General features: G+C 41.0%; 1 protein-coding gene across 1 annotated transcript in view; it reads left to right on the forward strand.

Moving 5' to 3' along the window:
* Positions 1-12,104, forward strand: part of LOC140491600 (uncharacterized) — a 161,154-nt gene that overhangs the window by 34,330 nt on the left and 114,720 nt on the right. The window contains exon 4 of the mRNA XM_072590028.1: positions 8,141-8,255. Coding sequence (XP_072446129.1) covers positions 8,141-8,255 — 115 coding nt within the window. The remainder of the gene's footprint in view (positions 1-8,140; positions 8,256-12,104) is intronic.

Genomic DNA, 12,104 nt, shown 5'->3' on the forward strand with positions numbered 1-12,104 from the left:
TGTCCAGGAAGCTTTTCTAACGCAGTATGTAGATTGTCCAACCAGAGGGGAGGCCATATTGGATTTGGTACTCGGTAAGGAACCGGGACAAGTGGTGGGCTTGTTAGTGGGTGAACATTTTGGTGATGGCGACCACAATTCTGTGACTTTCACCTTGGTTATGGAGAGAGATAGGTGCGCACAACAAGGAAGTTTCTACAATTGGGGGAAGGGAAATTACGATGCTGTAAGACAGGATTTGAGGAGCATACGTTGGGAGCATAGGCTGTCAGGGAAGGATGTGGTGGAAATGTGGGACTTTTTCAAGGAGCAGATACGACGTGTCCTTGATATGTATGTACCGATCAGGCAGGAAAGAAATGGTCGTGTGAGGGAGCCTTGGTTGACGAGGGAGGTTGAATGTCTAGTAAAGAGGAAGAAGGAGGCTTACATAAGGTTGAGGAAACAAGGTTCAGACAGAGCAGTGGAGGGATACAGGATAGCCAGAAGGGACCTGAATAAAGGGATTAGGAGAGCTAAGAGAGGGCATGAAAAATCCCTGGCGGATAGGATCAAGGATAACCCCAAGGCATTCTATGCGTATGTGAGAAACCTGAGAATGACAAGAACGAGGGTAGGTCCGATCAAGGACAGTGGTGGGAGACTGTGTATTGAGTCGGAAGAGATAGGAGAGGTCTTGAACAAGTACTTCTCTTCAGTATTTACGAACGAGAGGGACTGTATTGTTGAAGAGGAGAGTGTGAAACGGACTGATAAGCTAGAAGAGATATCTGTTAGGAAGGAAGATGTGTTGGACATTTTGAACAACTTGAGGATAGACAAGTCCCCCGGGCCTGACGGGATATATCCTAGGATTATGTGGGAAGCAAGAGAGGAAATTGCAGTACCGTTGGCAATGATCTTCTCGTCTTCACTGGCAACGGGGGTGGTACCAGGGGACTGGAGAGTAGCGAATGTTGTGCCCCTGTTCAAAAAAGGGAATAGGGATAACCCCGGGAATTACAGGCCAGTTAGTCTTACTTCTGTGGTAGGCAAAGTAATGGAAAGGGTACTGAGGGATAGGATTTATGAGTATCTGGAACGGCACTGCTTGATTAGGGACAGCCAGCACGGATTTGTGAAGGGTAGGTCTTGCCTTACAAGTCTTATTGAATTCTTCGAGGAGGTGACCAAGCATGTGGATGAGGGTAGAGCAGTGGATGTAGTGTACATGGATTTTAGTAAGGCATTTGATAAGGTTCCCCATGGTAGGCTTATGCGGAAAGTCAGGAGGCATGGGATAGAGGGAAATTTGGCCAATTGGATAGAAAACTGGCTAACCGGTCGAAGTCAGAGAGTGGTAGTAGATGGTAAATATTCAGCATGGAGTCCAGTTACAAGTGGAGTTCCGCAGGGATCAGTTCTGGGTCCTCTGCTGTTTGTAATTTTTATTAATGACTTAGATGAGGGAGTCGAAGGGTGGGTCAGTAAATTTGCAGATGATACAAAGATAGCTGGAGTTGTGGACAGTGAGGAGGGCTGTTGTCGGCTGCAGAGGGACTTAGATATGATGCAGAGCTGGGCTGAGGAGTGGCAGATGGAGTTCAACCCTGCCAAGTGTGAAGTTGTCCATTTTGGAAGAACAAATAAGAATGCGGAATACAGGGTTAATGGTAGGGTTCTTGGTCAGGTGGAGGAACAGAGGGATCTTGGGGTCTATGTACATAGATCTTTGAAGGTTGCCACTCAGGTGGATAGAGTTTGTAAGAAGGCCTATGGAGTATTATCGTTCATTAGCAGAGGGATTGAATTCAAGAGTCGTGAGGTGATGTTGCAGCTGTACAGGACTTTGGTTAGGCCACATTTGGAGTACTGTGTGCAGTTCTGGTCGCCTCACTTTAGGAAAGATGTGGAAGCTTTGGAGAGGGTGCAGAGAAGATTTACCAGGATGTTGCCTGGAATGGAGAGTAGGTCGTACGAGGATAGGTTGAGAGTTCTCGGCCTTTTCTCGTTGGAACGGCGAAGGATGAGGGGTGACTTGATAGAGGTTTATAAGATGATCAGAGGAATAGATAGAGTAGACAGTCAGAAACTTTTTCCCCGGGTACAACAGAGTGTTACAAGGGGACATAAATTTAAGGTGAAGGGTGGAAGGTATAGGGGAGATGTCAGGGGTGGGTTCTTCACCCAGAGAGTGGTGGGGGCATGGAATGCGCTGCCCGTGGGAGTGGTAGAGTCAGATTCATTGGCGACCTTTAAGCGGCATTTAGATAGGTACATGGATGGGTGCTTAATCTAGGATAGAAGTTCGGCACAACATCGTGGGCCGAAGGGCCTGTTCTGTGCTGTATTGTTCTATGTTCTATGACATTGCTTACAGTTAACCAAAGGAACAATTCAGGTTGACAGTACATAGGGCTAAAAGGTAAAAACAATGACTGCAGATGCTGAAAATCAAATACTGGATTAGTGGTGCTGGAAGAGCACAGCAGTTCAGGCAGCATCCAACGAGCAGCGAAATCAACGTTTCGGGCAAAAGCCCTTCATCAGGAATGTTCTGTCATTAGAGAGAGATGACTGGCAGATGGTTTAATTTGAGAGTCAACACATCTCCAGGCGGGGAGAGAGGTTGAAAAGGAGAGTCCTTCATGGTAACTTCAATCAGTGTGAGAATTGAACTTATGCTGTTGGCAAACCAGCCATCCAGCCAACTAAGCTAACTGACAATATAGAATACTTGTCTTTCAGGTTGCTAAACTTTCCTATTTTTCTAATAACAGTCCAACTACCATTTCCATTTATAGTCCCAAAAAATTGAAAAATATGTGGTCTCTTTATCATCTAACATTTTACTTGAAGAACCTATTTGAACAACATACCAGAGTGGCTGTCAACATCAATAGTTCTTTTACAATAGCAATTTCAGTGCCTTTTGAGAATTTTGTTCCCTTTGAAAAAGTTCAATGTGCAATGCTGGTGAGTAATAAAATGTATTTTTACTTAAATCTTAATCATTTTGTCAGTTTCCAGAGAACCTTTAATAAGAGGCTGTGGCTTGACTCATAGGAAGTTGGTTCAAAATGGTGAAAAACTTAATTTCTTTTACAATTATCTATAATTACAAGTAGGTACCAACGATTTAGGAAGAAAGAAGAAAGAGGTTCTGCTGAAGGAATTTGTGCAGCCAGGGACTAAATTAAAAAGCAGAACCAAAAAGGTGGTAATCTCCAGATTATTACCTGAACCATGAGTATGTTGGCACAGGGTCAACAAGAATAAAGAGATGAACAAATGGCTGCAAGTTTGGTGTGGGAGAAATGTTTTTGAATTGATGGGATATTGACATCAGAACGGGGGAAGGAGGGAACTGTTCCAATGGTACTGACTCCACTTGAATCATGCTGGGACCAGAGTCCTTGTGAATCCCATAACTAGGGCTGTGGTCAGGACTTTAAACTAAATATTGGGATGGATGGTTTAGTTGCTTGGAAAATTTTGGAAAGGGAGGATTGGGCTTAGCAGAGGTTAAAGTTTCCAGAACGAGAAATAAGACAGGGAGAATGGAAAGGATCAGGAATCTAACTTCAGGCACTGCAGATAAACGGACAGTTATGAGAAAGTGAATGTTAACACAGAACTGAGGGTGTTGTACTCAAATGGACACAGTATACGAAACAAATTAAATGATCTCATGCCGTGGATTGGAATTGGCAGAATGATGTTGAAGGTATCACAGAGGCATGGCTGCAAGGGGATCAGGGCTGGAAACGAAATATCCAAGGATAGACCTCCTATAGCAAGGACAGGCAGAAGGGCAGGGTTGCCTTATTGGTAAGAAATGAAATTAAATTGATCATTAGAAATGATATAGAGACAGAAGGTGTAGCATCTGTATGGTAGAGTTGAGGAACCACAAAAGAAAAAAGATCGTGATGGGAGTTGTATACAAGCCTCCTAGCAGTAGTCAGATGTTGGGAAGAAAATAAATCAGGAGACAGAAAAGGCATGTAAAAAAGGCACGATTGTAATAATCATGGGGGACTTTAGGTTGACTGGGAATATCAGGTTGGTAGCGGATCTCAAGAAAAGCAATCTGTGGAATGTCAACGAAATTTTTGTTGGAGTAGCTTGTGGTAGAGACTGCTTGGGAACAGGCAATTCTGGATTTAGTGATTTGTAATGAGGCAGACTTGATTAGGAAGTTGAAGGTGAAGGAACCCCGAGAAGGCACTATCTATTAAATGATAGGATTCATCCAGCAGTTTGGGAGGCAGAAGATTGAATTAGATCTAACACTATTATAAGGTAACTACAATGACATGAGGGAAGAGCTAGCCAGGGTTGGATGGAAAAGACACCTAGCAGGGAAGACTATGGAGCAGCAATGGCAGAAGTTTCTGGGGGTAATTCAGGAGGCACAGCAGAAATTAATTCCAAGGAAGAAGAAACATTAAGGGAAGGATGAGGCAATAATGGCTGACAAGGGAAGTTAGAGACCGCATAAAAGCAAAAGGATAAGCATACAACGTGGTGAAGACCTTTTAAAAACAGCAGAAGATAATTGAAAGATAAGGGGAGAAAATGAAATATGAGAGTAAGCTCGCTTTGTTAGGTTCTTTTCCCGAGGTTTCAGACACAAGATGCAATTTGCACACACCAACTTCTGCAAACAGTTAAAGTTTATTAAAGCTTGTACAAGCTAGGTGACCCACTTTTGACCCTCTTCACAGGCATGCAAAGTTGGGTCAAAGTGAGGCACTGAACAAAGAAAACATATCCCCTTTACACCGGTAAGTTGACCATGCTCACAGATACTCTGGCCACTGCCCCATAGTCACATGCCATCAAGACAACCCCCAGTTACTCCCTCACAAACACGTTAACCCAGGTACAATGGTAGGATGAGATCATCCTCAGAGATAATGTAAATGTAAATGCTCTAATCCTGGGGAATCGTTATGCAGACGATTTCCTGACTCAGTGATTCCCCAAGACAATGCAGGTGCGACATACCTAGCTTCAGGGAATGGCGAGAAAGCATTTCTGAATGGAAGGGATTGAATGATAGTTTAATTTGATAATAGCAAGAGAGTAGTAATAAATGGCTTGTCTAAATGAAGTGTGAATTACAATGGATAATCATCCACATTCCTGTATGCTCCCTGAGACAGAATGGCGCCCCCAACCACTTTCAGAATGTTCAGCTTTGCAGTCTAACTCTTTAATGTTACATTAATGTCCAGAGAGGTATTCCTTTACAGCATGTCATATAAAAGGAGATAGCAAGAGTTTTTTCAGATATCTAAAAGATAAGAGCGAAGCAAGAGTGTACATTGGCCTGCTGGAAATGATGCTGGAGAAGTAGTAATGGGAAACAAAGAAACTGTGGAGGAGCTAAATAATTACTTTGCATCAGTTTTCACATTGGAAGAAATCAGCTACATACCAGAACTTCAAGAGAGTCAGAGGTCAGCAATGAGTGTGGCAGTAAGGAGAAGGTATTGGATAAGCTGAAAAATCTAAAGTTGGTAGACCACCCGCACCCAATAGACTACACCCCAGTGTTCTGAAGGTGGTAGCTGAGGAGATTGTAGAGGCATTGTTGGTGCTCTTTCAAGAATCACTGGAGTCAAGGAGGGTACCAGAGGAATGGAAAGTGGCTAATGTAACACTCCTGTTTAAAAAGGGAGGGAGGGAGGAGGAAGATATGAAATGGTAGGCCAGTTGGTCTGACCTTTTTGGTGGTAAGATTTTAGAGTCCATTATTAAGGACTGATACAGTGATTGCACATTGCTGGTAAAATAGAGCTCAGTCAGTACGGCTTTGTCAAGGGGAGATCATGCCTGACAAACCTGTTGGAATTCCTTGAGGAGGTAATGAACATGTTGGACAAAGGAGATCCAGTGGATGTGAACTATTTGGAATTCCAGAAGGCCTTTAACAAGGTATCGCACAGGAGGCTGCTAAATAAGATAAGAGCCCATGGTATTACGGGTAAGGTACTGGCATACATAGAGGATTGGCTGACTGACAGAAGGAAGAGAGTAGGGATAAAAGGGTCTTCTAAACTAGTGGACTTCTACAGGGACCAGTATTGTGACCACAACAATTCATATTAAACATTAGGAATATGGATGAAGCAATTGAGGACATTGTTGCTGAGTTTTCAGATAACACAAAAGAGATGGAAGAATAGATAATGTTGAGGCAGCAGGATGGCTGCAGAATGACTTAGACATGTGAGGTGAGTGGGCAAAAAAGTGGCAGATGGAATACAAAGTGGCAAAGTGTGTGGTTATGCATTTTGGTAAGAAGATTGGAGATGTCGACTATTTTCGAAACAGAGAAAGGCTTTGAAATCTGAAGCACAAAGGCACTTGGGAGTCCCAATTCACAATTCTCTTAAGATTAATATGCAGGTTCATTTAGCAGTTAAGAAGGCAGATGCATTCATTTCAAGAGGCCTAGAAAACAAGAGCAGCGATGTACTGCTGAGGCTATAAACACGTTGCTCAGACTGCATTTGAAATATTGTGAGCAGTGGTGGGCCCCAAATCTAAGGAAAGATGTTCAGGCATTGGAGAGGATTCATAAGAGGTTTACAAGAATGATCCCAGGATGAATGACTTGTCATATGAAAAGCAGTTGAGGATTCTGGGTCTGTATTCAATGGTTTTTTTGAAGGATGAAGGTAGATCTGATTGAAACTGACAGAATACTGAGAGGGCCAGATAGAATGGACATGGTGAAGATATTTCCGTTAGTAGAAGACACAAGGATCTGAGGGCACAGCCTCAGGGTGAAGAACACCCCTTTAAAACTGAGATGAAATGAAATTTCTTCAGCCAGATGATGAGGAAACTGTGGAGTTCATTATTACAGTGGGCTGTGGATGCCAAGTCATTGAGGGTGTTAAGACAGAAATAGAAGTGTTCTTGATTAGTAAGGGGATCAAGGATTGTGGAGACAAGGCAGGAGAATGGGGTTGAGAAACCTATCAGCCATGATCGAATGGCAGAGCAGACTCGATGGGCTGATGGCCTAATCTGCTCCCATATCCTATGGTCTAATAATCTGATTAATATGCAGGATTTTTAAAATTAGTGAAAATATATATGGAGACGTAATGTAGTCGATTTGGGTGAAGAATTATTCAATGCTTAATGCTAATTAAGTATAGTATAAATAGCAATTAGCAACATTTTTACTGTTATCTCATTTTAACTTACAATGATCATACAGTAGAACTCAGGTGGCTTATGTTTAAACACAAAAAACTGCAAATCTGAAACAAGAGAGTGCTGGAGAAACACAGCCTTATCTGGCAGCATCTGTCGGAGAAAACAGTTGACATTTTTAGTACAGTGACCCTTCATTAGAGCTGAATTTATGCTAATGATTGGATGTGAACAGAATACCCTACATGGACACGGTGCTGATATAGGGAGAAAGAGAGAGAGAGAGAGAGAAGGAATAGGGTGATAAAGAGATTGCAAATGATAAACCAAGAGAGAGATAACAGGTGAATGAGGTAAATGTTTGAAAATGAGTTGTCTGTGCTGGAAGCAACCCAAAAAGGACAGGACAGGACCTCGACATCTGGGGAAGAGAACAAACAAAGGAGAGGGCGGTCCATGTTCAGAAATTGTTAAATTCGGATAAATCCTGTTCTAAAGAAAGGTCACTCGACTCAAAGCGTCAACTCTGATTTCTCTCCCCAATGCTGTCATACCTGCTGAGCTTTTCCAGCATCTGCAGTACTTTTGTTCTTTTTATTAAATTGAGTGATGAGTCATGAAGAACATAAGATGTCTAGGCAGAAGATGAGGTGTTATGTTTTTAAAATATTAATGAATAAGTGTTTTAGGCGATTCCTTTGTTATTATATGATGGAATACTTATATAAATGAGTTTAAAATAGTAAAGGAATTTCAAACAAATGTATTTAATATTTAAAATGTTTATACAGCTTCATTTTAAATTCAAGTATCTTCCTGAAGCTATTTTTCATCCTGTAGAGTTAGCATTCCCAATTTTAATTAAGAGCTTAATATTTTTTGAAATGCTATTCGGTATTCTTCATAATTTCTAATTTTCCAGAGTTTTGGACTGCAAACAAATAATTTTTCAACTCTGTCTTTGTATCTTCCTCTAAAACAGCAACCACCCAACATGACTGCTAGCCAACATGAACTTCAGCTACAGAGTACTCGAGTTTGGCTACAAGATATGCTGATGAAGGTAGCCAAACAGTGTGGCTGCCAAAGAAATCCAGGTGATACTATGGAGTCAAATCTCCTGCAACAGTTTTTAACTAATGCTAATGTAGTTTATTATATTATTAGGGCTAGCAGAATCTCTGCCAAACTTGCTGTGGCTATGGTTATGAGCTTTTCCATCACTGTGCATGAAGAGATGGTATGACAAGATTACACAACTAAAAATTCATAATGTCTGCGTTATTGTAGAGATGCTAAACTATCTGTTCTCACAAATGAGCATAAAAAAGATATGGCATATTTTCAAGAATATTCTACTTTATTTTATTGTCCAGGCCATGTCATAGAGTATACAACACGGAAACAGACCCTTTGGTTCAACTTGTCTGTACCGACCAAACATCCCAATCTGACCGAGTCCCATTTGCTAGCATTTGGTCCATATCCTTTCCTTTTACATTTTGTAATTGTACCTGCCTCCACCACTTCCTCTGGCAGCTTGTTCCATACACTCACCACTCGGTGTGAAAAAGTTACCCCTTTAGGTTGTTTTTAAGTCTTCACACACACACACACACACCTCCCAGGCCTGTCACATCGGCCATGCTAACTTGCCAAGTCAGGGGTACATGTAGGGTAGGGGAATGGGTCTGGGTGGGTTACTCTTTGGAGGTGGGTGTGGACTTGTTGGGCCGAAGGGCCTGTTTCCATACTGTAGGGAATCTAATCTAATCTAATCAAACATCCCTGTAAATCTTTTCTGCACCTTCTCAATTTTAACATTATCTTTCCAAAGAGGGGTGACTAGAATTGTATGCAGTATTCTAAAAGTGGGTCTTGACATCCAAAAAAGTGGATAATCAGGCCATTTTGATTCATTCTTTCCTGTATTCAAATTAATGGCTGGGTTTCCTACAATAACAACTACAGTTCAGAAGTACTTAATTAGCTGTAAAGCATTTTGGGAATGCTGTTGGTCATGAAAGACTCAATTTAATGTAAGTCTTCTCACTTTCAACATTGTAATGAGTGAGCTTGCTATTGTAGCTGCAGTCCCATTAAGGTATTGAGTGGATGCCAGGTACTTTCCCACAAGAAGTGGGAAAAACTATATGTAGTTATCCTAGATTTTTTTTTGTGGTTCTCCTAGCAGCCAGATATGAAGTATCATTGACAAAGCAATTGTTTCTCCTTTCATTCTCTTTTATATATACCTCATTTGCTTGCACTTATTTAACTGTGATACCTTGGTATTCTTGTTTCCGAATCAAAAAGTAGTGAGTTGAAATTCCACTTCAGAACATGAGTACATAATCTTAGCTGATAATCAAATAATTAGGGATTCAGTATGAACAAAGATATTGTCTTCTATCTGCTCCCTCAGGTTTATGTAAAAGTTCCTATGACACTATGCTAAGTGAATAGATATATTTCTTCTTGCCTTGATAGTATTTATCCCTCAACCAAAATCATTAAAACAGTTGAATTAGGAATTTATTTCAGTGCTCTTTGTGGGATCTTGCTAATGCTGATGAGAAAAAGAAGAAATGGTTTGTCACAGACAAGTATCCCTAGTTGCCTCAGTTGTATAAAATTAGTAATTCTGAGATAAGTATTTCAATAAATTTTTAACAGTATAACTCATACTGCTGCATCAAAAATACAGTAACTTCCAATGAGTGCTGCATTGATTTATACATTGAAGATAAAAATATGAAAATCAGGTGTGTTGAGTTATAATGTTGGTGGTAACTAACACTTTATCATTGAATATAGCAGAAAAGAAATGGTAGTGAAATTTTGTTATGGTTAATTCTTCAGTTATTGCCGTTATCAAATGCTGACTTTTATTAGCCATTAATCTCAGATCCTTCACATATTTGGATCTCCTAATTTTATTAATCTATGTATTAAATTGTAATATACGTACAACCTACATTTGGATGTAAATCTGTAAATTTAGATTCAAGTATTATTGCAAAGTTTGTTTGGATTTCTGTGTTTTGTTGCAGTGATCTGCTTTCTAAACCATTTTTAATCTCTCTCTTCAATCATAATATAATTCTGATAGAAGTTAGCATGTTGTTACTAACTGAAAGTTGATTTATTTCCGTTGTACATTTCCTAATGTTAAAAAGTTAAATAAAAGTTAGAAACAAAACAAAAACAGAAATTGCCGGAAAAACTCAGCAGATCTGGCAGTATCTGTAGGGAGATATCAGAATTAACATTTTGGGTCCAGTGACTCTTCTTTAGAACTGATGTTAGCTAGGAAAAAGTTGGTATTTATATAGGAAGTGGGGTGGGGGTAGAGGAGAGAGTAAATTATAGGTTGAGATGGAGCCAAAAGAGAGAAACACAGTTAAACAGACAAAGGATTGGTTAAACATGAGTCTGAGGCAATGAATAGCTGCTAAAGTGTAGCAGACAATGGGTTGATTGATTGATTTATTGTAGTCACATGTACCTGAGTACAGTGAAAATATTTTTGTTTTGCGAGTAGTATAGGCAGATCAAAGCAAACAAAGGCAATCATACTGTACTTACAGCAAGGCATACAAGGCTACAGCTGCACAGGATGTGCACAAAGCAAGATCAACATTATTTGAAATTCGAGAGGTCCACTCAACAGTCTAATAATGACAGGGAATAAGCTGTTCTTAGATCTGTTGGTGTGTATGTTTAAGCTTCTGTATCTTCTGCCTGATGGAAGAGAGCATTTCTGGGGTGGGAGGGGTCTTTTATGATATTGGCAGCTTTTCCGCAGCAACGAGAAGTATAAATGGAGTCCATAGATAAGAGGTTGGCTTCCAAGATGTTTTGGGCTGTGTACACAACTTTTTGTAGTTTTTTACAGTCCTGTGCTGAGCAGTTGCTGTACCACATGGATAGAATGCTTTCTATGGTGCATCTGTAAAGTTGGTAAGGGGCCCCATGGACTTGCCAAATTGTCTTAGCTGCCTGAGGAAGAAGAGGTATTATTGTGACTGTCACATCTACTTGGGAGGTCCAGGACAGATTGTCGGTTAATATCATTCCCAGGAACTTGACAGTCTCAACCCTCTCCACCTCCAGTCCATTGATGTAGATGGGGCGTGTCCTCCTCCTTTCATCCTGAAGTCAATGATCAGTTGTTTTGTTTTACCAATATTGAGAGAGAGATTGTTATCATTGTACCATGACACCAAGCACCCAATCTCCTTCCTGTATTCTGATTCATCAGTAGTTTGATATCCGTCCTACGACAATAGTGTCGTCAGCAAACTTGAAGATGGCATTTGTTCGGAATTTGGATGCACAGGTGTTGTTGTACAGTGAGTACAGTAGGAGGCTGAAAACTCATCCTGGCAAGGCACCAGTGTTGAGGATTATTGTGGAGAAGGAGTTGTTGTCAATCTTCACTGACTGCAATCTGTGGGTCAGGAAATTGAGGATGTAGTTGCAGAGGCCAGAGCTGAGACGTAGGTCTTGGAGTTTTGAGATTAATCTGGAAGGGTTTATGGTGTTGGAGGCAGATCTGTAGTCAATGAGTAGGAGTTTTATGTAGGTGTCCTTGTTATGCAGATGTTCCAGGGATGAATTTTGGGCCACAAAATTTTGGGCTGTAGACCCTGTTTTGCCAGTAGGCAAATTGCAGTAGATTGAGGCAGGCTCAGAGGTTGGGGTTGATATAGGCCATGACCAACCTGTTGAGGCACTTCATGATTATGGCGGTTAGTTGTGTGTGGTAGCAGCCTATGTGATGACAAGGCCTGGTGTGTGAGGGTTGGGGTAGGACAAGGCCTCAAGCACTAAAATTGTTGAACTCAGTGTAAAGTCCAGAAGGTTGTAGGGTTTCCAAGCAGAAAATGAGGTGCTGTTCTTCCAGCTTGAACTGAGGTTTGCTGGAACACTGAAGCAAGCCT

This window comes from Chiloscyllium punctatum, chromosome 19 (assembly GCF_047496795.1).
Source record: "Chiloscyllium punctatum isolate Juve2018m chromosome 19, sChiPun1.3, whole genome shotgun sequence".
Lineage (NCBI taxonomy): Eukaryota > Metazoa > Chordata > Chondrichthyes > Orectolobiformes > Hemiscylliidae > Chiloscyllium > Chiloscyllium punctatum.